The sequence below is a fragment of the Mycteria americana genome, chromosome 1, assembly GCF_035582795.1.
Source record: "Mycteria americana isolate JAX WOST 10 ecotype Jacksonville Zoo and Gardens chromosome 1, USCA_MyAme_1.0, whole genome shotgun sequence".
Lineage (NCBI taxonomy): Eukaryota > Metazoa > Chordata > Aves > Ciconiiformes > Ciconiidae > Mycteria > Mycteria americana.
The window spans coordinates 128,083,007-128,110,279 of NC_134365.1; the positions used below are offsets into that span (position 1 = coordinate 128,083,007).

The following is a 27,273-nucleotide window of genomic DNA, read 5'->3' on the forward strand; positions in this document are numbered from 1 at the left end:
CCAAAGTCCTGGCAGAAGAGGAGGGGTTGCTAGCAGGGTGCAGGGGGGAAATTCTCAGCTCAAGCTGCTAAACCATCCTGGAGAAAAGAGGCAAACATACGTGAGCAGTAGAAGTGCTGTGAGAAGCCAGCCTAGAAAACAGAGGGCAGGTGGAGACATGCTGCACGGTTATAAAATAGCTGGAGTTTCCTTAATTGCCCAGAACTTCATGCTTAGGTAGATTAGGCTATTGTAGTGCCTTTAAGCAGTGACAAAGCTGTGAATAATTGAGATGAGCTGGTGTCTGCCAGGATGGGACAGAGTCCGGGTTTAGCTGTAGACAAGTATTGCTGGTGGACGATGCTGTGTGAGAGCAGCAAAGAAACCAGTAACGTTTGCAGATGCCCAGACCACGGGCAACGCATGGACAGCCTTTGCAGAGCCTCTTGTAGTTTGTCAGGCAGAGAGTGCAAATTCTTCTATATCAAGAGCTGTCTGTATTTTCCATGCACAATGCCATAGCTGCTGTAAATTATGAACGCTTTGCTTTCCTGATATGCTTAACCTCTATATACTTATATGCTCTATATGCTTATATGCTAACCTCTATATGCTTAACCTATGGCTTAGACCACATATGTGCTCAGAATAGCAAATATATTATTATGCAGTGTGAAACTATGATAGCTGTGTTTTATGTAGATGTAATGCAGTGCGTTTACCCTCCTTAAACCTATTGATTAAAGAACGTACATTTTGTTCAGATGAATTGATTTTACATTTTAGTGTTCATGACACTTTTCATCCTTTATTTGGTAACAGTCTGTGGTACTGTGACTGTTCCTGATCATGAAGAGAGATGCTGCCACTAGTTTTTTTTAGCATTATTTATTGAAGAGTTCCTTAAGCAAAAATCAAACTTAGAGTTCCTCATGGCCTGAACAAAGGAAACATTTTTCTCCAACCTCCTCCCTGTTGGTCTCCTGGCGTAAGAAGCTGCCATTCTAAATATTGAGAGACTTCTTTGATTTGCCTGTCTTTTGGGAGGTTTTATTTTGTTTTTCTGGATTTCAGTTTATTTGCAAGATCCTTATCAGATGGAGCCCTTTAAAAGGGAGGGCAGATGCTCTTGGGCCTTCTCTTGCCAGCTTAAAAAATTACGGAAGCCAACTTCTTCCTCTTTCTCTGCACCTGGTTATTTAAGTGTTTGATTTGGCAATGAGTCCAAACAAAACAAAACAAAAACCCTCACTGGCCATGCTGAAAATCAGAATTTCGTGAGAGAACCGTTCATGTACACAATGTTTGGATTTTGCCCTTTGAGCCAAGCTCCCAGCTTGACCCCTGTAGCCCACCTACTTGAGGAATCATTGTGGTACCTTGTGGGATGTACTGTTCAGCAATCAAGGGAACGTGGCCTATTTGGGATATAACGAACAACACAAGAGATGACTGATATTTCTCTTGACGACATACCAATGTCAGCTCTGAAGTATATCTTTATTAGCTTTTTTTTTTTACAGAAATCGACACTTTATTTCAATAGCAGAGACCTTTCATCCTTGTTTCACCTTTTCATCTAGAATTTCTTTAAATGAATTTTCTGTTGAAAACCAGCTATATAAATTTATATATATTTTACAAGTCTGAAATTGTATTTTAAGAAAAATTTGATGAAATAACTCACTTCCCATTGAGTCACTCAAAATGTCACAAGAGCATCCAGAGCAAACCAGAATTTCCAGAATTAGGATTCTGAAAATGCCTCATTTGTTTTCATTGAATATAAGGACACAATTTTCATGAAGTATGTTAGTTTTTTCCTGCCTCAGGTGGATAGTATTTAAAAAAAAAAATTACCCCAGGTACTTGGTCATTTTATGTGTGTATACTCCAAGCAATATTTGAATACACTGCTTATCCTAACACTAAACACACAATTATAGTAAAAGCAAATGCATTTGCAATGGAGAAGGATATCTGGGAGCAGCCTACGATTGCACTAAGGTTCCTGGACTGTACACATGTGTTGGCGAAGGTGTTTGTAGCCTCTCATTAAGTCTGCCAGCTTTTCCCTTGACTGCTGCTGTGTTACAGGACTTCTGCCTGGGTTGAGTCAGAGCCACTTGAACAACTTCCACTTTTATTGCCAGTCTGGAGAGGAAAAAAAATTCCCCCCAAAAAACCAAATCAGTGGTGGAAAATGTTCTGCTATGGATTTGCTGTGTCTAAGATAGCTACATGTGTACGTAAAAGGAAGCAGAGTTGAATTGTACTTTACAGAGCTTTTCTGGACTAACACTAACTTCTGTGCCCGTGCTGTTTCTCTCCCACTGCTGATTTTTGTGAGGGTAAACCGCATGGGCATGGCTTGCCTCCTGCTGGATATGTGATTTCATTGAAATGAATGAGAGACCTTATGCCAATAGTAGTGTTTTCTTTGTCACATAGTATTTGCCAGCACATAAAACTTGTTTCACTTTGTTAGCTGACTTCTATGTAAAGCCATAGTTTTCTCAACATGTGAAATTAATCTGTTTTTACGCCTTCATGGCTTAGTGTCAGCTGCAGAGTTTCTTCATAGTTGCATTGTGTCACAGATGGCAAGGGAGGAGGGAAGAGATTATCTTTTGGAAAAAGAACCCATGCCTGCATTTTCTGAATCAGATTCATGATTTCTGTGTACTTGAGTGGTTTTATTCCACAAAGCATGAGCTACTGCTGGCATGCAAACTTCAGACATCTCTGACCTCTTTTGAACTTGCTAATTCTGAAGCTTTCAGTTCTGCATATCAATTGTGCTTTGATTATAATGACTTTGAAAGAACTGTACTTTGATGGAATCTTGTATGAGGCATCTCTCTTGAAGCAAGTTAAAACCTGTGCTTTAAAACATGATGTTTGCATCTTAATCAATACTGAGACACAGTAAATTAACCTGTGTATAGGCCTGAGGGGATCGTCTTGCTATGGGATTACTTTCTGTGCCTGAAAGACCTTACACCTGCAAGGAATAGAAGCACAACAGTGGTGTGGGGCTTGTGGGTGTGCATAGAAGCTCAAATCGATGCTATCCACATGTGTATTTCCATAAATACAGGCAGGGAAATTTCTAAACATCTCTGGAAGTTAGTCATCTGGGCTACTAAACTGCACATGGGATTATTAACTTCGTCTGGATGAGTGAGCTGCGTTTGGATTCAGGAACATGCTATGACTGACTTGATATCCTCTACTTCTCAGTTCAGCACAACTCTTGCTGAATACAAGATGGTCAGGTTTCTGTGCTTTAACTTGCTTTCCCGTGCATTACAAAGACAGTTGGGACTACTGATAGAGTCAGGCAGGAGACTGAAAAGTGGTGTGGCCAGTGGGAACATCCTTTGAGGAAAGAGGAGGGCAGATGATATCTTTTGAGTTACTGTGCATGTTGAAGACTTGAAGACTGCTTAATAGGAGCAGTTGCCATTAGATTCTCTACTCTTAAACATGTTCATTCATACAGTTGCATTTCTATCTCAACCCGCCTGTAGGAAGGTTCAAGGCAAATCAGTGTCTCTGGCTGTTTATTAATTGATTTTTCTGACTCTTCCTCTGCTATTTGTTCTGCTTTTGATTTATGTAACAAAATTAATTCTATATTTGTTTGGGTTTTTTTTTTTTGTAAGCCTTACAGACCAGATGCAACAAAACACCTGAGTGTGCAGGCAGCTTTTAAACAAATACCGAAATCCCACCGAAGCCAATGGCATTTAAGCATGAGCTTTGCAGAACTGGGGTGTAATGTTGAACCAGTAAAGAATGAGATTAAAAACCTGGCTTTACTGCCATCATAAAATGAGTGCAAGTATTTTTACACACAAAATAAAGCCCTCTAACGTGAAGGTCATGACCATTTTTTCTGCCTTTTCTGCCGCCTCATGTACATCTTCCAGACTTCTGAGGTCTTAGTGTGACCTAGCCCTGCCGTACTGGAAGAAGCTCTACAGTCTGCTGCACGTGAAGCTAAGTTTTTAAATTCATATATTTGATACAGCTTCAGGTACTGTGGAATGTAAAACTCTAAGGCAAAACATTGGAGGAACTAAATCCAGATGTTACAGACTTATTGGTGGAAACTGGTGATCCTCTTCTTACACATGCTTAAACTGATCAGCTGTTTGAATATGGAAGGAATTCCCAAGCGCTCTCCTCTGTCTGGAAGGATAGTTCATGTGTGGAACGAGCCTTTCCTTTCCTCCCAGTATCAAGAGTAGCCAGTGCTTGCAGAGCAAAGAAGATGCCATCTAAGCTCATGTAACTCACGTTGTTTCCCTGTGTGCAACACACAGCGTCACTACAACTGTTTTTTGGTTTGTTTTTTTTTTTTCCCCCACTTTGTTTTCCTTTTGGTTATTCTATGAAATTTGCCATGTAGCTGAAATTGGAAATTATCACTATATTTTTAGGGTTGGTTTTTTCTCATCTCCATTTCCCAGCGATGTTCAAAAAATTGGAAATGCAGTGATCTTTTCTGAAATACATATTTAAGTAAATCAGTGCTATATTTAAGACTTCAGGCTTCAGTAGAGCATAAACTGGAATATTGACTTTTCCTGCTGATTTTTACAGTATGTACCTCAATTGTAGGTAGTCCTTATAAACCCTGAGCAAAAGAGCATGAGAAAGAAAAAAAGGCTTAAGAAACTCAGGGGTGTAAATTAGTATATTAGGCGACAAAATAGTATCGCCTAAAAAATCTGAGCTTTTATTAATGTATTCTGCAGGACTGTAAGTACAGTAGATATGAAACTCTTCAGTCTGCCTGTTGCTAATCTAGGGAGGAGAGCACTCTTGTTCAGAAAAAAGCCCTTATTGCAGGCTAAGTGCTGTAGCCTCTTGTACTAAGTGCCTGAACTTGTCCTGTCTCAGGGCAGTAAACTGTAAAAGGTTTCCAGTTGGTTTCATGAACTATGCTGTTGTTGTCTATAGCTTATTTTCAGCTGATCCAACTCAAAAAGGTTAAGAAATTCCTGTGTCAGTCATGGGAGAAACAAGTTTGCATAGCTATTCTGCCTCTTATAGTCCACAGTCCTTCTTTTTCTCAGTTATAAAGCATTTATAACACAATAGCATGTTCATGTACACACCTGTGTATGCAGTGGCTGCCTTGGCATTATCTTCTTTGTGCCTTGATTCTGCCAGCAGACCTGCACAGGTGGACCTTTGCAATGGGGAGAGGAGTCCTGTGGGCATGACCCTAAATGTGCCCATGTGCCATCACTCACATAACCCGTGGCATCAAACAGTGGAGCACCAGAGTCCTCATTCCCCTTGCCCATGCGGGTAATCCCAGCAGCCCTGGTGAAGATCTTGCACTGAATAACTCTGCTAAGGTTTATATGTGGTTGCAGGCTTTAATGTTGTGTTTCTCACTTACTGCTGCTTTGTTTTTCCTTTTAACTTTTCTTTTAAAGAAACCTTTAAGTCTTCCACTGGTATTGATTTTTCTTTTGTGTGTTTTTATTATTATTTTAAACCTTGCCTCGCTGCTGCTTGTCAGCGTTAAATGATCCCGTGAGAAAATGCTTGGTTTCTGGTTGGAGAAGGTGCAGAGTTTTTTGTTGTTTGTAGGATCAAGATGGCTAAGCAATTACTGATAGCTCTTCTAGTTCTGGAGACCTTTGAGACAGTAAGGCAGAATGGAAAGATTGCTTTCCAATTAAAGATTAATACCATGTAAGATCTGAAATGTTTTATTGTGGAGCTTACCTACCCATTAGAGAGGTTTTGCCTGCCATGGCCTGAATTGGTGTGCCTGACAAGTGTGGTGAAGTTTGGGATCTTGTGGTCTGGAATAGCGTCTTTCTGTCTCCTCAGGGATCTGCGGTGCACAAAGGAGTAATGTACTTAAGAAAGTCAGGTTTTGAGCAAAACTGACGGACAGCAGAAGTCCTCTTAAAACTTCCTCTGCAGTCTGATAGCATTTGTCTTCCTTCTCTGGCTCAGCAGGCACCAACAAATTGATTGTTGCTCTTGTGTAGCAATCGAAGTATTCTCATCTCAAAGCTTTTGCGGACTTATTAACAGGCAAAGGGGAGGACGATCAGATCCTAAAAATATAAGAAATACCTTGCTCAACGCATATTTGTCTGTGTGTGTTTATGTATCTTGTATTGTGTGCGTATGTGAATGTGTCATTGTAATCTGTGCTAATTCATGAATGCAGCTATATGCTCCGCTTCCTTCCCTTTCTTTTTCAGTGGACCAAGGCCCCCAGCCAGGAGAGCAAATGCTGGGCTGTAAGTGTGGAAATGGAGCCGTCAGGAGAAACTGAGAATAGCTGCCTTCCCTGGGTGTAGATTGTGGTACTAAAGCAGTGGACTACTTCATCAGATGCTTGATGTTGAACGTAGACGTCTGTAATCAATTTTGAGTGGGTTTAGGGTTAAACAAGTGGTCTCCCAGAGGCTGGTGAGACCACTTCAGGAGATACTTAAGTGTTTTGCTGAATGAGAATTGGCAAAGCAGAGCCTTGAAGGCTGGCATCAGGACACTCGGAGTGGATTTGGCAACCACAAAACACGGGCAAAACTGATCCTGAAATGGTCTGACTTAGGTTTTATGCAAATGGGCAACTGTTGTGTGTCTGAGTGTCCCGTTAGCTTGCCAGTTTGAACACTAAAAGTAAATGTGTTCTCTTAATAATGAATTCTTCTTGTATGAGGATTTTTACTTTGTCAGAAGTCCTACCAGCTTACTGCCATAGCTCCTCCTGCCCTGCCTGGCAGCCATATCCCTGGATTTATTCATTTGGCAGAGACTATTGCGTTCTTGGTGACAGACACCACTACATGTTTTCTGCTAGGTTGCATGTAGTTTCATTAAAACTCTGTGTACTAATAAAATGTATGTAGAGAAAGCTTTCCTATGCATCTCCGGTTATAAAAATGTAACGATTATTTTGTGAATGAAGAAATCTTTTTTTCCTAACATAAACAGGATCGTCTAAGTCCATAGATTAATCTCATAACAGATTCATCTTAAAATGGAAGTGTTATTTTGTGGGTTTTGCTTGTCATCTGCCAGAACAAAATCCACAGCCAGTTTTTGCGGGAACCTGCTGTAACATGAACCATGATGTGGGACATCTGCAAAGCAGCTTGTCGTTCACGTCGTTCTTCCTCAAATACCAGTTTTTGTACTGTGATAATTTTAGCACTTTGAATGCAGAACAATGCTTTGTCCTTATATGGCTCGGTAGTTAATTTTGAACTTACGTGAAGCAGAAAAGCCTTTTGTAGCTGAGAAAATGAAGATGAAATGGCGATTTGCTCAGGATCACTCACGGGGTGGCACCAGTGGGCAGTGAGGCGCCAGGTCAGGCCTCGTGGCCGCCGGGACAGAAGCCATCTGCCGAAGCGGGACAGCTTTGCTGGCGGGCTGCTGCGTAACATGGCTGTACGCGCCTGCCGTGGTAAGGACAGGTCTGTCAGCGCAACGTGGGTGGGTGAATATGGGGAGAGGTACGGGAGGGCACCAGGTCCAGGCACGTGCGAAGAAGGGCACGTGGAGGTAGGAGAAAATCCAGCAGCTCTGTGTGAGGTGGTGCTGCAGTGCCCTGGGGCAATCGTGTGGTGGTGTACATAGGTCTGCCCAGAGCCAGCCCAGCTCTTCAGGGCCGGCCCTCTGGATTAGGTCAGTTCTCCATGGCATGGCCGCGGGCCGCTGGGCGATGCCCAAACTGCCCTTGGCGTCTCCTGCTTGCGTAGGCTCTGCCGGCCCCGCTGAGGACCGGTGTCGGCTCTTCGGCTCTCTGGGAGAAGAGGCTGCGGAAAAGTGGGAGCGAGCCCCTCCCAGGGTAGCGCGAAGATGACCTCTCCCATGGTTCCTCAAGCCAGGCCTGTTTGTGGTCATTAACAGTAACGAAACATTGCTTGTTAGGAAACAAACCCGACTCGCTTCTCATTTCGGGCTAGAAAATGAGCTGGAAATGAGAGACGTCGAACTCCATGAACTGAGCCTCGTTTCAGGGCAAGAGCAGTGAATAACTCTTTAAGGCCAATTTTTGTTAGAAGACTTTCAAAAGCATTTAATTATTTCTTGTTTAAGGAAAGGTAAATACGTAAGAGTTCACGTAGCTTTAATGTTTACTGATATTTAAATGCTAAAGTCACTGCACAGTAAAACTTGGACAATTAATAATGAAAACACTGACATAGCAGTTTTATAACCCTCAAACTGAGTAATTAGCTAAGAGTATCCCAATTTCTGACAGAATAATTGATGCTTAGAGAGGTGTTCATTTACATATCAAGGTCTCCACGAAGCCCTCAGGGATCACGGCTTGCTCTTTATGTTATACAGTCAGACTTCAAGTGCAACAAAATTTTAATGTTTTTATCTTGAGAAGTTTTTCAGATGTCAGTGTTTAGGTATCAAAAATTCAACCACAACAACAAAAATAAAAAAACGCAGAGAAATGGCTCCCAAGTGATAGGAAGCCTGCGTTATATAAAGCCCTTGATTTCAGGGGAGAAGCTGTTTGGAAGTTCACTTCATAAGGTCCCAGCTCGAAGTCTTCTGAAAATTGGTGGAAGGATTCCCAGTGATAACAGCTTTGAATTGGGCCCAAGGTGAATTGTGGGTTTTTGCTACTTTTATGGCACATGTGAACACAACTCTCTTGATTTTTCACATGCAGGAGCCTAAATGGTTCTCATAGCTGCAGTATCGGTGCAAGATTTTGGTCCGACGTGGAATGCACACGTCTCCCGCTTCCCTGCGGTTCCCAGAAGGTGCTGCTGAGTGCTGCGGGCTGGTCGCGGGTCCTGGGTGCTAGCGCCTGACGTGCAAGTAATGCGGCGAGAAGGGTCACGGGAGGTGCAAAGAGTCTCTTCTTCAGGCAGTCTGAACCCTTGCAAGCAATACTGCGGCTGATGCTGTGGACGGCACTGCCCGTCTGTAGACGGACCCTATGCACTAAAGCTCCTCCCATGGGGCAGCTGCAGATATGTGGGCTGGGTTTCTCTCCTGGGTTTTCCTGAGGCTGGTAGAGTAAGAAGTAAAGTTTCACTGGTTTCTGGGGAGTTTATTTTGTTTTTTATAAGAAGTGGAATCTGTTGACAGATGCTGACAGTAATTCTGGGGAGACAAACGTTGTTTTGGTAGCTCTTTTATCCTTATGCTAAATCATCCTAGCCATTCCTCCCTTGGGTTTGATTTCTGCAGAAAATTTGTGTGCTTTGCACATGAAATTAGTAGCTTATTGAGGTGCCTGAAGTATTTCATTTAGCCTAACTTTAAGCAGCAGCTTGTACAGATCATGGTCTCAGACCTCAACAAATGGTGATGAAATATCCCCGTAGCTGTAATTTGAGATACCATGTGTGAGAAGTTCCTGTAACGTAGTGCTGAGCTTCCTTAGTACCTGCCTATTGCATGCAAGGTTCTTAGAAAGATTTCTCAGAGGGGAAATTTGTAGGAGCCTTTCTTTTTGGAGAAGAATTATATAGAATTTAGAGTAGACTTCATGCTCTGAAGCTGCTGATTTTAAATAAATGTTACTTAAGGATATTTTGAAGGCTTTCTTGCTGACTGCCGCGCTTTATTGATGAATTACTTGAATGGTGGTGCTCCAAGTGGGTTTTGGTTTTTATAAAGCAGTTTCTACCTTTATTTTAAGCTTTTAACTGTTGCACAGGTTTTTAAAGTACAGAACTATACTATCTCTTTATTTTGAACAACCCCAGAAGACTGCTTGATACCAAACCGTGTTTTTGATTTGAGTGTAACTTGTGTTTGCAGGTAATGTACCTCAATGTTTTGTTCTTGGTATGAAGACCATACAGGTTGTAAAAGAGGGTTGTTCTTGAGTTATGCACATTTTACTTCTGCTGTTTGGCCTGATGGCTGTTAACAGCCACTGACACTATGGAACCACTTTATAGTGAAACCTTTGATGTGCCCCTTCACCTGTACCTCCTCTGTTCTCTCTGCTCAACAGATCAACTTCATGGTAGGTGGACTTTCCATAACAGGAGCTGTGACTTGACGTAATGCAACATGGCATTGCACAACATTGCTCTAGGAGCAGTGAGAGAGATTTAGTATTTCACGTATCAAATCAATTTGCCCCTTCCAAATTCACTATAAACTGGGTCTGCTATGAGTCTGAGCTTCAGAGAAGCCCGTGCTGATGGCATTGCATAGATTATTGCATCCTAATCTTGCATGTCTTTTCGCAAAGCTTTCTTTTGTTCTTAATTTATATTTCCTTTCTTGCTGCAGTTTTTTTTCTCTATTTTGTATTGTAGGATCGGGATATTCACTCGTTGAAGATGACGAAGATGTGTATGCACGCAATAGATATAAAGGTGAATGCTTTGCTTATGTGCTAAAGAGGATCAGCTGACTGCTGAGAGAAAGCTTTGTTCTTTTTCTTTTCATGGATTATGAAAATCTTGGTGATCCAGCTCCATGGTTTTTCTCATGGATTTTTAGATCAAGATTTAATTTCTACTTTTTTTAACAATGGAAATTAGACCAAGTACTGATCACCACTCTTTTATGTAAGTAAGTAACTTTTGCACTGCATTTGCTCTTGGAAGACCAGGTTGTTAAATCATGAAAATTTAGGAAGAGCTTCTCTTTCTTCTTCATACATCCTAACAAAACCATCAATGATAAGCTGACTCAAAACTTCGGCCTGCTGATGGTAATGTATAGAAGAAGGTCATGCAAGAGAACTTGATTTTCATGACTTTTTTTCTTCCCCTAAATTGTTTGCATTTCAGGTTAACCTGCTACCTGAAATGCCAAGTGAAGTGTGTTTAACAAATGAACGTGTATGTTCCAAAAGCAAATTATGTAGCTGGATGAATGAGTGAAGGGACTGGCGTGTTTATAAAGAAAATTTAAGTTTTCTTCTCTATTCCAGAAGATTTTACCATTCAGCAAGATTGAGAAGTTTTTTGCCACTACCAGTAAATCTTCCATTTACTATGTCCATTTTCTTAAAAAGTCTGCTTCTGTCTCAATACCCCTCTCCTCTGCCAAAAGCCCTCAGAAGCCTAGACAGTAAAGAAACATAGCATTTAATTTGTCACTTTAAATTGTAACTGTGTTTCTTTTTAGTAAACTAATCTGTGACCATGCTAGAATTGTAATGTAATAATTTTGATTACTTGAAAATACTGGGCATTGGTGTCTTGTTGTACGTTACTGATTCTCTGCAAAGAATCAATGGGCCTTATAAGAGGTAAGTCAAAGTAATTCAGACATTTATGAACAACAAAGAGGAAAGCACAGATGCTATGGCTATGTTGCTGTCTTATGTTCCTCCCAGTAAAATACTTCAGTATAAAATTTTACTTTCAAACACATGCAGAAATATTTCTCTAAAGCTTTATTTAGGTAAACTCATTCTTCTTTGCCTTTTAACATGTAACCCTCTGCAGACACATAGAAAAAGAATTCCAGAGATCATGAAGATAAATCAATGCCAATTCATGCCAGGGCAGGCAAGTAGTTAAAGTGCGGATTCTGTATAAATTCCTTTTATATGGGGATCCAAAATGGATTATACTCATGTCAGCCAAAATGTCACCAGGGTAAGTGAAACATAATGACTCATTCACGCAGATATTAAAAACTGCCCTGAGTTTGGAAGCGCTACTGCCAAATGCTGAAGATCAGACAATGTGAATCTAAGGATATAAAGCATTGGAGTAGAAAAGGCTCACTCTTCATTAGCATACTTATTTAAGTTGGTATTGGGGGGAAGAGGGTGGAGAAAGACAAAGCAAGGAAAAATGGGCTGAGTAGCTATGTTCAGAGCTTCTCCTTAATATATGCAGTCCCCCATTCTGGGTATGGCCCGTTGCTCAGCAAATAAAACTTCCCAGTAACAAATAACTAAATTAATTTTCTTAACTGATGTTAACTTATGTAAGCAGCCTTGTTTTTGCTTTGCACACATGCTCACTAAACAGTACAAGCAAGCACACAAATTCATCCTCTTTGGCATCTGCAAACAAAACATTGCTGTTTATTGGGGAGTGTGTACGGAATCAACCTCCTACCAAACCCTTTTGTCTTCATCTGGATGTTTTTCAACTTGCTCAGCTTTCCAGAGAAACATCGCTGAGGCTTTCTGTGCTCACAGCATTTTTAAAGAGTTTTTCCCTTCCTCCCTGGTGAGCCCTCAGCTCCGTTGGCTGGTGTACCAGGAAGCAACAATACAGCTGGTCACTTTGCATGCTGCTTGTGAAGGAAATGCTCAGCTGAGGCTGGTGTTTAAACAGGACTGAGAGGCTGGGGGAAATGATGCTCTAGAAAATGCTTTCCTTCCTGCCATTTGGCATGGCTGTCTCGGATCATATTTGATGAGGAAGGGCTTCCCGAATACAGCAGTTCCTGTGTTCATTGCAGCTCTAGTGACGCTGCTCTGATGATCCTTTTCCTAATATATAGGATTACTGTAGCGATCAAATGGTAGCCCTAGCTGTAGAGGCAACATTGTGGCTTCAACCGTTTCTGCTTGCTGCCTGTTTTCCAGTGGTTTCAAACACAGGATTGAGACTCTGAAATGTTTTACTACTAAGTGGTAATGCAGGCTGTTGTATCGCTGAGGAATGGTGCAAACTTTCTGTTAAACAGAAAAACACTGCATAGGTCCTGGTACGTAAAAACTCAAATTTCAGTTAGGTGAACAGAGCCCAGTACAGATGGTGAAGCTCCAGAAGAGGTGCCTGGGAAACCTGTAGCTTTTCTTATTCCCAAAGCCTTCAGGAACACGGCTGATCTTGTCTTGAGGCAGGGAACAGCTTGTGTGACCTCTCGGGGCCCCATCCAGCCCTAATATTCCATAAATACTCCGTGTAGCTGTTTAGCCTTTGAAAACCAGTATGTGCCTTCACTTAAAAATAAACAAACTTTGATCTAAAACTTTGTTGTATCTTTTGATGTGCTTTCAGGCACATAAGCGTTTCAAGTTAGCTGGGGTTTTTTTCAGTGATATCAGTTGGTCTAAACCCAGATATTTGCCCTCTTATAAACCATGCCTCACCCACCTTCTTCTAATTGCATGCAGTTCTAGAGTAAGCATAATAATGTTTTGGATCAAACAGATGTTCCTTCTAAGCTCTTCCAGTTATCTGTATCCAAAAGCATGTCTGTTTTTGTTTTTCTTTCTGACAGTATCATTTGGTCCAGTAAAAGATGTATTACCCCTCCCTAGGAGCCTTGCTTTATTTCTCTCTGTAGACTACCATAGCTGCAACAGCACTACAGGAAGGGCCTTTTCTTTTTCAGTATTCCACTTGTGCATTAAACTGCATTTGTTAGCTGTTAGCCACTCTTTTTTTTTTTAATATATGTGCAGCTGTTTACTCAAGGCAAGTGTGTTTGTAAAGCCAAAAAAATTTGCAGGAAAGCTCAGGCAATTTGCAATGCCTGAAACAGCTGCTTTGCCTTTTTCTTTTTTTTTTTTTTATTAGCCTCTTGATCATGTTGCAAAGTGCATTTGTCTTAACACCCTTTACAAAGGCAATCAGCCATGTGCATTTGCACCTTATATATGTGGAAAACCTGAGGCATAAATACCTTGAACTGATTTGCTGAAGGATTACCTAGGTGGCTGGGGCAAAAGCCCAGCCTACTCGAGTCTTCATCCCCCCTGTTGTGCCTCTTCAGTCAGTGTTCTTCTAGTAACTTCAGGTTTAAACCCTTCTGCAGAAAAACTGAGGCCTCCTCCTTAGTTGAGGAGATCCTACAGCAAGTGGGAAAGGTTTTTTTGTTTTGGGTTTTTTTTTAATTAAAAAAAAAAAAAGGATATTTAGGGTCTCAGGCCATGAGAAGAACAAGTGGGACAGAAAAGTTGAAATATTTTGGGATGAGACCACTGAAGGGGCGATTATGGGAAGGCTGTTGTTAGCTCAGGAGGAGGATTATTTCTGCAGGAGGTGAACGAAACAGAGGCTGCCTCTGTGAATCCAAGATGCGTGGCTTCCCCCCCGAGAGTGGTCGGAGGTGGTGCTTGAGACTGCACCAGTGGCAGTGGGATAGGCAGCTAAGGAGGCTGCAGAGATGGGTGCTGTCATCGCTCATTACTCCAGCAGTAGCTGATTGACTTCTATTCCTGTTAGCTCACACTCCTCACCTGCTCTCCCAGTTTTAATTTGGTTCGTAGCAAGCATGAAAAATGTGAGCCACTGTGATACAGCCCCTCAACAAAGTGGCCCAAGTAAGTCGATGGGGGTTTTTTTAATGTCTTCTGGTAACTATGGGATATAGATCAGGGTGAAGGACAGGAACTAGTTCTAAAAAAAACCCAAAAAACAAAAGCCACTCTCTGCCAAACCACTTTTTCATAATTGTAAGGTAAATCGTGGCGGATATATTTGACATACAGTACTTGTGGGAAAAAAACAGAAATGGTATGATTGTGTGGCTGAGCAAAAAAGCTGAACTGCACTTTGCCCCTAACCTGCTGTGCGCTGTTAGACTGGTCTGCTTGTTTCCCGTGCCTCAGTTACTGCATATTTGGTGACACTGGGAATAATGCCACTTACACATCTTTGTAAAGGGTTTTCACATGTACTGGTGAAATACAAAAATAAGCATGTCACAGTACAATACGACTGCTTCAGAAACAGACTAGTCTAGAGGAACGTGGTCTTGGTCTAGTCAAAAACTTGACAATTAGTCTCTGATTTTAGTTCTCGGATGCTATTTGTGTTGATTCAGGACCAGCACAGCAAAATGTAGGTGCAAAACGTAGTTTCCATTAGGAGAGTGTAAATATGTCCTAGAGACATTGTACACTGAATATAAATACCCCATGTATGAGAAATATAACAGGCTATATTGATTTTTGTTTATTTATGCATAGACCTGATCCAAATCATGTAGAAAAATGTACATAATAACTATAGGAACACCCATCAGTATCACAGTATGGTGTTAAATCCTCACAGGAAGACGGCACCTGTATCCTGAGTATTTTAAAGTGTAGCCCTGAACAATTATTAAAGGTTCAGTTTTATGTACCTGTGTTTCCCTTTTTTCCCATGAGTTCGGTAGGAGCATTATCCATGAAGTCCCAGCCAAATTCCATCTTTCCTCTGACTTGGCAGATCCATCCATGTCACTGTCTTGCATCCAGAAGCAACTAGAAGGTGCTTGTCATACTTAAGGCTACATTTCCATGATATTGGGGAAAGGTAGTCCTCCACCCATCTTTTGAGGTGAAGAGTATAACACATGAAGTCCAGACCTTTGAGAAGATTTAGAACTGGATTTAAATTTCTGCAGCTTGGGTTCCCTTTTCTGAATATGTGCTATATAGTATGCTCATGAATGAACATCAACACCCACTGAAGGATTTGACAGTAGGAAGTGCAGGGGCTTGTGCTGTCCAATATATGCATTGTGCCTGAATGCATGTTGCACTTGCAAGCTACAAATTACTACCAAAAAGAGAGGAATAAGGTCAGATCTTTCTTGAAAGCTCTTCACTTAGTCTGTTGGATTGGACGCTTGCCTTCAGATTTAATCATGGCAATGGTATTGTGCCCATTTGCTGGTAGAAGGCTATTTTGTTGGCGATGTAAATGAGTGTTTGAATATTTCAGTGTGGCACTGCAGAACTGCTGAGAACAGCAAGGGAGCTGCTGTTCTTGCACACTTCACAAGTTCCAGCTCAGCCTTAACCCTGGGTGCTAACTTGGAAAGTAACTTTGCAAAACTGGAGCCGTACTTAAATCCTGAGTGGATGTTCTGAGGCGTGGAGGATGTGTACAGACAGGCTTGACATATTGGCAATATGATTTATGTAAGTCACATCCTTTCTAACTGTGGGAGAGCTTGAACCATCACAGAGTTCAGCCAAGGCAATGTCCTTTATGACACAAGTTATTATGGAACATTTTTTTATTTTAAATGGGCAGTGAGAGAGCTAAATGTTGTAAAGATTACAACTACAGCTAGACCAAAGGCGTTCCTAATGCAAACTTTTGTTACCGAAGAGAAGTTAGATGTATCCATTTAAAAACAAGAGGGAAAAAAGGTCTGGTTGTCATGAAACAGTCCACACGGTGGCACACTTATTCCATGGACAAAAAAAAATAGACCACCACCACCACCACCACCCCCCCGCCCCCCAATCTAATGGCTACAATCTTTAATGTTTGTAATACAAAAGAGCTGGCAGTCTTTGAAGGGCTGACCTTCTGATGTATAAGACTTAGTGCACCTTGTGGCGCTGTTACTTCTCCACTTTGGTGGCTTCTTAAATAAGACTCTTTTTTCCACTTCTTCTCGGTGACCTTGAATAAAGAAAGTGATTTTATATTTGTGTCTGACCTTTTACATATTGCGAAGTACTACGTGTGGTTTTTTGTTCTCTGTGCTAGAAACACCGTGGTGCTCCCCCATTAAGGTGAAACATGGTTATGCAAACTGCAGGACACCTCAAGGGGAATATTACAAGAATGTATTGGGGACAAGATGTGATATTCGCTGTCAAAAAGGCTACGAACTGCATGGCCCTCAGCAGCTAATTTGTCAGTCAAGCAAACGCTGGTCTGGGAAAGTGCTGTGCAAACGTAAGTAGCTACGAAATCTGTGCGTGTGGCTTGCGCTGCACATTCAGCAGACAAGAAACTCTACTTGCCTTTCAAACAGTGATCTTTGGGTTGTTATTTGTATTTTAAACATTGACAATATACTTGAATACATAGATTGGCTTGTTGCTGAAGATCTTACAGTGGTACATGGCATGATAAGTATCATGAGTGGTACAAATGCTCTTGGCAGATAGGGAATGTTTTATGAGTGCGGGATTTTCATTTGTGGGAATAGTTTTATGACAGAGCCATAAAGCTGCTTTAAAATATTGCCCATTTTGGATTTTGCAAGCTGACACAATTTGTGTCGGGTATCTAAATGGGGTCTTGCTGTAAAACATTTTCTGAGAAGAGAGGAATAGGTACTTGTCATCTCTTTCTCATATAAATATTGCATTAGGCCACTGTGTATGTAAAGTTAAATTTGAAACATGGCTAATAAGAACAGCGTGAAAAGCCTCACATGGAACACGACTTTCTCCCACTTGTCATTTGCTAGCTGCGTCGTTATTTCTGTGTAATACCCCACATTCACATTACTCTAAAGGGGCATAACAGGTTTCCAGAAGTCTTTGTTTTCTATTCCAGAAAAGCGCTGCCCCACCCTGTCCATGCCAACCAACGGGGGCTTCAAGTGTTTAGATGGTGCCTACTTTGGCTCGAGGTGCGAGTACTACTGTTCACCGGGATACCAGCTGAAAGGCGACCGTATAGTAACATGCATGGACAACAAAGTTTGGAGTGGCCGGCCAGCGTCCTGCGTTGGTAAGTAGGATGGTTGGTCTGCATCCCAGAAAGTCTACATCTTGAGGTACTTGCTAGTGCCCGAGTCCTGCAAATGAATTCCAAAATGCTCTTTTATCCAGTTCCTGGGAGGAAAAAAGCAACTGTCCCTTTTGGGGAAGCAGAGAACAGTTTTCTAAGGGATACAGTGCACTCTCTGTCACGTAGTACTTTCAGGCCTAAGCGACTGTCTTCCTTACACACGCACTATCAGCTCCAAGCTTCATCACTTTAATAAAGAGGAGGCTGGTGTAAATGGTCAGTGCTTTACAATGCTTATAACAGCCTTCACTGATCTCCTGGGTGACTCGTTGGTAGTCTGTAATTACTGTGCTGCTCTTCCAGTATGTTCTCTGTGCTGAAGTCTGTCCTGCGCTCTGCAACTTAATGATAAAACAGGTTTGAAACTAAACCCTTTGTCTGACCTTCTCTGTTGCTTTTGTTTCTTGGGATCACAGTCTCCAAATATATCCAGGGAATACGAATGGGTTGTAGTTACCAGCATGGTTGCAGTGGGCTAGACTAAATTTCAGCCTAGTTTACATTAGTTATGCTAGCAATTTTCATTACATAGCCAGCAGTCTCTTGAGAACCTCAGCTGGAATAATCATTTTTATATACGTAAATCAAAAGAGAGAGAAACAAATATTGAGATTTAACTTTCCTTCCTACTAATGAGATTTCAGCAGATAGTGAGGCCTCAGCTGCTGCTCTTGTTTCTGGGAAGTCTCTGATAAAAGGTTCAGCAGCTGTCCACAAAGGAAAGTATTTTTTTGGCCATTTGAATTGGCTACCAGTAATTTAAGCTTGTGGGTGGTAGAGTATTTGTGCTCTGTTTTTTTGTGTATGATGACTTGGTTTTCCTCAGAATGCCTGTGGCTCAGTCTAGGTTAGCAAATGGCTTTGGAGTCTCTCCACTATGGCCTGACGTTCGTAGAATTTTGTTCAGGTTTCCTGTTACTTGGTGTTGTACAAATGTATAAACGAGCCTGCTGCTTAGGTCCAGACTGTTTGTGGTGTCTCTTGTTTTTATTTACAAAAACAAGCCTTGTCCTTCTCAGTGGTGTGGGAGGAGGAAGAAAAGCAAACCCTTTTAAGTTTGGGAATGATAAAATGTTGTCCTTTGTATTTCCTGGCACTTTCAGAACCTCGTCTGTTTGCAGCGACGGGGTGCTTATTACAGAGGATGCTGTCTTGCAGAGTAGAGTAAGCAAGTATGTCTTAAGCAAAAAAAGAGAGGCTAAGTTAGCACTAACACTCTTTGTGATTCCAAAAATGCAGGATAGTTGTTGCATAGGGTATGACTGCAAGTCCCAAGTAACCCAGTAAAGGTAATATTATTTAAGTTCTGGTAATACCACATAGTATGGAGAAGACCCCTTCAAACCTTGTGTGCACGCAGTTCCTATATGCAAATAGTGAGTTATGCAGTTAGCAAACCGTTTAATAAGGTTATCTTCTGATCTCTTGATAGGTAGGATAGAGATTTTTTTGTGACCATACATGACCCTAACAGCGTAATGCAATTTGCAATTGAATACGCATCCCTTACTGTAATTCAGTAATTAAAGGAAAGTCATCAGTGAACTTCAGCCTACAAAAGCTTACCGAGGGCCAGGAGAGAACTGACTGAATAGACGTTCTTCCTCACTTTCAGCTGAGAAGTAAAATTAAGATGAGGGGAGTGATGAAATACAAAGACAAAGAAGCTGTTTGTTACTTTAGCGTATAAGCAATTAGTTGCACTGTGCACAGTACGGATGTTACCTGTGATCATAGGCATGGGCTGCTAAAGTTCATGTCGTTTCAAATAGTTAGGGAAACAACCTGGGGACACCACAGCTATTAGCATCAAGTATGGCAAAACTACTGCAGACCTGAATTTATAATCCTCTTGAAAACAAGGGGCTTTCCTCTACCCTTTTGTACTGCAGTTGCACTGCTTGGTATTTTTGCACAAAACTGCTTGGGGTTCACAGTGCGGTAGTGAAGATCCATGCAGGAAAGGCATCAGGCTAACATCATTGCTGAAAGAGGTATTCATTGAAAGGGGGGAAAAAGATTTTTTTTTTTTTTTTTAAATTAAAGAAAATTAGGTATGTTTTAGCAGTCACTTACAGAAGGCCTTACAGACAGTGAGTATTCTGTCCTAACAAAGCAGACTGTCTGTCCCCTGTCCCCCTCCTATAAGAGGAAAGGTATCCTTCATGTTGCTGAGATAACTTTGATTAAAAAAAGATCAACATAGAGCTGCTTTTGGTTATCAGTTAGCTAAAAATGCCAATACTCAGTAGAATAATGTTTCCATTATATCCTTAATGCACTGTAACATAGATTGAAATAGGTATTTTCCTCTAGAAGATTGAAAAGTGTCACCTTCTTTTCTTCTATAAAGGTTTCATTTTCCTGCTGATTGTATAACAGAGATTGTGGTAAATGGCTGTCATCGTGCTAAGTCATCCTTTTGTCACATCCTAAGACTGTATTGATAGGTAGTTAACTAACAGCTTCCAACTACGATGTCTGAAACAAGCTCTGCACTCTGAGTCATTAATTATACAGGCCTTGATAATGGATGTTTTGAAATACAGAGCAATGCCTTGTGGAAGGGGGTGGGGAGAGCAGAACAGTGTTTATCATTCCCCTTTTTATGATTTCCAGTCTCTTAATCTCTTTATGCGTTTGACACAGACTAATGTTTTGAATTAACTTCCAGCCATCGTTTAATGTCATCAGCAATCAGTAATAACAGCGCGTTTATGTAGCAGCAGACCGTTTACCTCTCCCATATGTACTCTTGAATAAGCAAGCAGTGGGCATTCAGCACCATCCCTCTGTTTCTTTCCTCTTGTCATCCCAAATTCACAAGCAAATAAATGTAAGCCTTTAACAAGCTATGAGAAAGGCAGTTAACAAGCTCTTTAAATTTTGTTGATATTGTTAATATGGCCAGTCCCAGAAGTATGGTTTTTTAAAAATAAAAATCTAAAACCTATTTGAAACTTAGCATTTTTCTCCACAAAGTTCAAAAGATAGCTTTAAAATTCAGTATTCCACTGCTGACCTCTGGATGCGATGTCTGCAATGCTGCTTCCCAGCGTGGAACCAGAGTACCCTTTGTTGCTGCCGAGTAGCCAAGAAAAGCGACGACTTACAAGAATGTAAGAGAAGTAGTGGCTGAACAGCGCCATATTTTTAATGAAAACTCAGTTTCCCTGCCCATGATGTAAAACTTGCAGGCGAGATTCACCCTTTAATACATAGCCCTGCTAAACAGCTTAAATAAATCCGCTTGGCTTGTCATTAGTCTTTCAGCAGTGACACTGTAGTAAAAGGGTAAGACAGCCGTACGGGGTCAGACACCTTGCAGCGTGTCCTGGCTCCAACTCTGCCCAGGAATACTTATTAAGCGAGCGAGTCTGGCAATCTGGTGCTTACAGGATGACTTTTGCCTCAGATAAAACCTCCCCAGCGGTCAGCGATCTCATGGGTTCTCTGATGGTGTTTGTTCTGGAATGAGTTTAGTTTTGTGACCTGCAGGTTGGGCACCTTGCTCACATCATACATTTTACTGAAGGTTTTCTGGGGAGTTGTGTTTCAGTTTTGTGCATTTGCCTGGATGTTCTCTGGTCACCTTCTCTGCATTGAAATGGGTTGGGTTTATTTAGACCTGTCTTCCTTCTGCCAAGCTGTGGCCATGGTGCTTAATATGCTGTAGCTTGGCTGCAACTTTGTACAAGGGCACGAGGAAAAAGACCTGAGCGCTGTTTGGTTTAACACATTGCCGTGGCCGCTGCAGTTGAAGAGCCTCTTTGGTAGACAGCTGCTTTCACTTGGTCCATTTCAAAGCAGTTATTCTGGTGGGGTTCATTTAGTCCCTGTTGAATGCTAAAAGGCAGCTGAAATGCTCAAAGAAAATATCCTTTCCAGGAATTTTTAAGTCCAGCTAAAAAGGCTGCCTGGCCCCTGGGTGCTTGGTGAGTTGGTGCCCACAGTAACCTATTCCACATCTTTACGATGTGGAAGTCCAAGCAGGTTCATACCAACCAGTCTTCTCCGCACTAAATAGTGTAATGAGCTTTCTGATTAATTAAGTGCTTAAAACACTGGGTCCTTAAATGCCATTCTGTCTTTAAGTAAATGTAATGCTGGAATAAATGTATACTGTCCATAGCACAGTGGGGAGCTGTCACCACAGTAAACTAACCAGAGCCAGAAGCAGCCTTGGTGAGACTGGGTTATTTCCTACTCTAATTCAGCTACACTGCGGGGTTATTGAGAGCAACATAGTTTTGTAGAGGAGGGCACAGCTCTCGCTGGCTGTGATGGGAGCATGTTTCCACACATAACGGGAAGGTATTCTGAAAGTAAGGGAGTGAATAAGAAACATGAGGAAAAGAGACAAAGTGCTTCCTACAGCCAGTGGATGCTTGAAAATCCTGCTCACTTGTGTAGTGCAGCAGATGAGGGAAGGAGGAGTGAAAGAACTCAAAAAGTGGAAAAGTTAAAGAAGCCATAAAGACTAAGTGCCGTATGTATCTTTAGTGAAGCGTGTTCTTGTAAAGTACAGGAAGCTTCAAAAGCTCTTTAGAGGATTCTGCTGTTCATTTGTGATTGCTCCATTTCCTGCAGTGGGAACCCACTCTTGCTAGCTTCACCTTCTAGTAGGATCTACAAAGAAATCAACAGATATCCCCCCAATACTGTAGGAAGATTTTTTTTTTCATTGTTTATTTACAAAAAAAAACCAAAAATAAGCATTTGTGTAAGGCAGTTTGCAATATTTCTGATGTTTTCTGAATAACTTTGATAAGACACTTACTTGCCTGTGCCTCCCCACTCCCTCCTGAGCAAAATTAAGACAGGAGCTCTTCTGTGGAAGTGCCTCATAAAGCTGTGGTGTTTGGCATTGGAGGAAAACTCTTACAGAAGAAACAGAGATAAGCCAGTTTTCAAGATTCCCAGGTTCTTGGAATACCATTAAAAGTTTGAAGGGGCTGTAGTAGGGCTGTACTTGCCCTAGGTAAACTGGTAGAAAACATTGTGTGTTGCTTTAGAATATGAGGATCTATGAAATTATTTTGTATATTTGATGCTTTATAAAGACCTAAACGGTTTTTTTGAAAGAAATCCAGATTGTACTTTCTGTGTCTGCCCTGCAAATGAAAAGAGCCTGCCACCCTTTACATTTAAGCAGCACTTTAGGGATTGTTTTCTATTTGCAGGTAAAGAGCAATCCTGTCTCTGTGTTCATTTTTAAAGCTGGTATATGACTCCATGGATTTAGACTTCATTTTGGATATAACCCAAGCGATGGTAAAAAAACCTGAGACTAAGCTTTTAAAGATAGATATTTATTTAATTATTATTATTTTTTAATTAATGGTTGTGATGGTGTTTGGACTTGGTTTGCCCATGTATTTCTGCTATGCTGGCAAGATTGGCAACGGAAGCGGCTGAAGATGAGTAGCTGTGCATTGTCTTTGTCCTACATCAGGGTCTTTTATCATTGCCACTGTTCCTTTACTCCTGAATAATAGTCACAAAGTTCTGGTAGCAGTTAAACAAGCTTTCAAAACTTACCCGGTCTACTTTTTGTTTTGTATTACCTGTAAGGCATTATTATAAGAATTACTGGAAAAAAATCAAATGCAGCAGCAATTCCCTGCAAAATGACAATTTTGTCAATCTTCTGTTGTTCCTCTTTTTGCTGCAGGAAAAATAACCAAGAATTTAACAGTAACATGCAAAGTTATCATATGGAGAGAGATTTATGTTCAGTGTGCTTTACAAATGTTCTTAATCACAATATCCACCACACAGATGAACAAAGAGAGGCAGAGCAGATAAACAGAAGGGTCAGGCTCCTCGGGTACAATCTTGGGTATCCCTCCTTAAAGTTCAAAGCTAAATGTAGACATTGCTTTTTAACTGGGGACTAGATAAAGAAAGTTACGATAACTGTTTTTTAGTTAGTTTTTTACATTTGCGGGGGTAATCATTGTCATCTCTTACTCTTCTTACAAAAAGGTGCGAAGTACAGGCTCCACCTGCCTTGGCTGGGATGGCTCCAGTGTTGAGGAGGCCAGCTGAAGGTGGTCCTGAATTATGCTGACAACAGGGCATGAGCTGTGAAGAAAATGTGTAGCTATAACACACGCACACATGCCCTTTTCTGTGACGTTTATTTCAACAGATACTGAACCTCCGAGAATCCAGTGCCCAAGCGTGAAGGAGAAAACCGTGGAGCCCAACAAGTTGACGGCCAGAGTGTTCTGGGACACCCCAGAGGGACGGGACACTGCTGATGGGATTCTGACAGAGTAGGTGCAAATCTGTAAACATTTGCATTTTCTCCTTTTTGTTCCTGGGGTCCTTGACTAGTAAGTCAGCTGATGAGGGTGGCCAGGTATCCTTTCTCCTTAATTCATCCAAGATGCTTATTTATAGCTGTCACATGTCAATGGCCTGTAAAGAATTGCATGTTTAATTGAAAAATTAAAAATTGACAACTTGAATTTTTCGGGACCAGATGACACCAAGCTGGGCAGGAGTGTTGATTTGCTTGAGGGTAGGAAGGCTCTGCAGAGGGGTCTGGACAGGCTGGATAGATGGGCTGGGACCAATTGCATGGGGTTCAACAAGGCCAAGTGCCAGGTCCAGCACTTGGGTTGCAACAACCCCATGCAACGCTACAGGCTTGGGGAAGAGTGGCTGGAAAGCTGCCTGGCAGAAAAGGACCTGGGGGTGTTGGTTGACAGCCGCCTGAATATGAGCCAGCAGTGTGCCCAGGTGGCCAAGAAAGCCAATGGCATCCTGGCTTGTATCAAAAATAGCGTGGCCAGCAGGACTAGGGAAGTGATCGTGCCCCTGTACTCGGCACTGGTGAGGCCGCACCTCGAATACCGTGTTCAGTTTTGGGCCCCTCGCTACAAGAGAGACATTGAGGTGCTGGAGCGTGTGCAGAGAAGGGCAAGGAAGCTGGTGAAGGGTCTGGAGCAGAAGTCTGATGAGGAGCGGCTGAGGGAACTGGGGTTGTTTAGCCTGGAGAAAAGGAGGCTGAGGGGAGACCTTATCACTCTCTACAACTACCTGAAAGGAGGCTGTAGAGAGGTGGGGGTCGGTCTCTTCTCCCAGGTAACAAGGGATAGGATGAGAGGAAATGGCCTCAAGTTGCGCCAGGGGAGGTTTAGACTGGATATTAGGAAATTTTACTTCACTGAAAGGGTTATCAAGCATTGGAACAGGCTGCCCGGGGAAGTGGTGGAGTCACCTTCCCTGGAGGTATTTAAAAGACGAGGTGCTTAGGGACATGGTGTAGTGGTGGTCTTGGCAGTGTTAGGTTTATGGTTGGACTCGATGATCTTAAAGGTCTTTTCCAACCTATACGATTCTGTGATTCTGTAAAGTAATGCCTCTCATTTGAAACTTAGCTTTAAACACTGGATTTAAACTTAACACTTTCTTCAAAATTTCCTTGTCAATTTTTATGGTTTCACAGTCACATTTTCCAGAAAAGCAAGGTGCACTTGTGATGGTACCACTGTCTCTGATTTTCCCATCTTTATCATTCAGGATTTACGGCAGTCTATCTAGATTATAATAATGGAAAGAGTATAGAAAATCTGCTTTTTTCATTAAGTAAGTTATGTCTTTTAACTCTATATTAGTGGACTGGTTAAGCTTAAAATCCCAAAGTTGTAAGCTTACAGTTTTATGTGAATACAAAAAAGCTGTTGAAAGACACAGTGATGTTGCCTTTTTATTGTTACAGTTTAAATAATATCAGAAAGAAGAATTCATTACACAATTAAAAACAATACTGCTATTAAGGTCTAATGTGATAATTCTGTGGCAATAATTCTGTGGCACCATAAAAAAAAATTAAGCCTGATAAAATGAAAACTTTGAAAAGTGTCACAATAAAGAAATTCCAAAGTCTTTTTGATGAAATAATGTCTGGCAGGCAAAAAAAAAAAGGGGAATATCCCATGTAGACTTTGTCATATGAGTAACTGTTCCCAGCTCTGAAGAGGCTAGCTGTTGAATCTGTGGAAGCTTTTCCATATATCTATTTTTATAAAATCTTGCTAAACTGTGACATTTTATATGCTTTCCTTAAATACACTGGGTCTTGCAGTCCCATGAGTAGGTACGCTTTCCCATGATGTGGAACAGCGCTCAACCTCACTGCTTCAGTACTGAGGATACATTTAACACGTCTGAATTCTCCTGACACATTTGCAGGATAGGAACAAGTTCCAGGTGAAAATGCCGCTGTGGATCACCACACCCTTCTTCTGTGACAATAAATCTTGCTTTCTATTCCATTTTTGTACACTAGTATAATCACAGGAGCAGTGCAGAGCAGCCAGATGGGGTGTGTCCCCATTGTAAGAGGCTGGAAGTTTTCTTACAATGGCTCTGGGTTATGCTGCAGCCCTGACAGTGGATTGTTCATGATACAAAATGAGGGATGATCAATCTACACTCTTCCTTATGTAAGGAAAAGGAAGCTCAAGTTCCTTTGGGCACGGCATGATGCTTGGCTACACTATAGACTGTCTTACAGGAAGGGAGCAGGCCCTGCCTGCTCTGCCTCCTTTGCCTCAGCAGGGTGAGACCCTTTTGTACAACTCCCGGGTGGGCTGTTGGTAGCAAGTTTAAATACTATGGTCGCCACTTCCCAGCTTCTTCCTTTGCTTATTCTCAGTCTTACAGTGCAGCTAGACAATCTTAGCATGCTACAAACGTCGCTCTTCAGGCTTTTACAGCATTGTCAGTAGGAAAATACTGGTGAATTTATGGATGTCTGTCCTGTTTTATCTCCTGTTTTAGTGTTATTTTGAAAGGCCTGCCACCAGGGTCTCATTTTCCAGAAGGCGACCACAAAATCCAATATACTGTGTATGACAGAGCTGAAAACAAAGGCACTTGCAAATTTCTTGTTAAAGTCAGAGGTAAGAATGATGTTTTACCCTATAAATACAGTCACTGATTTGCATCTGGCTTAGTAGGCAATTTGAGAAATGTCCTCATTTCTATATTTGTCTGCATATGTATGTATATATAAATGGTATGTTGATGCTGAAAGGGAGAACGCTGTCTTGCTCAAGACCCTGGGGGCCAGGCCTGCAGCAAGGTGGGTGGCTGGTGCTCTGCCCATCAGGGAAGAGCTTCGTTCATCAGTCCTGCCTCCAGCTCCACACCTCTTCCCTCATGCTCGCTTCTCCCTGATACTTAGCTTGTGAGCTACTGAAACAAGTATGTGAAGGAGTTTTTTCAGCTGTGACTCACATCTGTCAAGCAGGGCTGCCCTTTCACAAGTCCAGATCTTGAAATCTGGAGCTGAATATACAGAGATGAAACCTGTAGGTTTCAGCTTCAGCTCTCTTTGTGCTCCATGACCTTTTGTCACCATGATACCACAATCACATGCATACACCTATACATCTGTATCATTTTAGTTTACATATGAGTTAAAGGGGGTTTTTTTTGTTTGTTTGGTTGGGGTTTTTAAGTACATGACTCTAATAATATAGAAAGCAAACAGAAAAATATCTTCTATATTGGTATTCCACTGGCCATGCTACACTAGTAACAAATGGCATGATTCATGCCTTGTCTCGTCTTTTTTTTTTTTTTTTTTTTTTTTTTTTTCCTCTTGCTTAAAGTCAGGCGCTGTGTGAAATTAAATGCCCCAGATAATGGCTACATCAAGTGTTCAGGTGATGGAAATAACTACGGTGCTACATGCGAGTTCTCCTGCATTGGTGGCTATGAGCTGCAAGGAAGCCCAGCTAGAGTATGCCAGTACAATCTGGGGTGGTCAGGAGTAGATCCAACCTGTGCACGTGAGTATTTCATCACTTTACCAGAAGGGCTGCCAGAGCAATGGTTCTCG

At 41.6% G+C, this 27,273-nt stretch overlaps 1 protein-coding gene across 2 annotated transcripts in view; it reads left to right on the forward strand.

The window, feature by feature from the left end:
* The window catches only part of SRPX (sushi repeat containing protein X-linked), a 48,889-nt gene that overhangs the window by 17,004 nt on the left and 4,612 nt on the right, over window positions 1–27,273 (forward strand). The window contains exons 2-7 of one of the 2 annotated variants that reach the window (XM_075520511.1): window positions 10,275–10,334; window positions 16,374–16,565; window positions 17,175–17,351; window positions 23,566–23,692; window positions 26,208–26,329; window positions 27,044–27,223. In XM_075520511.1, coding sequence (XP_075376626.1) covers window positions 10,275–10,334; window positions 16,374–16,565; window positions 17,175–17,351; window positions 23,566–23,692; window positions 26,208–26,329; window positions 27,044–27,223 — 858 coding nt within the window. The remainder of the gene's footprint in view (window positions 1–10,274; window positions 10,335–16,373; window positions 16,566–17,174; window positions 17,352–23,565; window positions 23,693–26,207; window positions 26,330–27,043; window positions 27,224–27,273) is intronic. The other variant, XM_075520516.1, reaches the window with a different exon arrangement.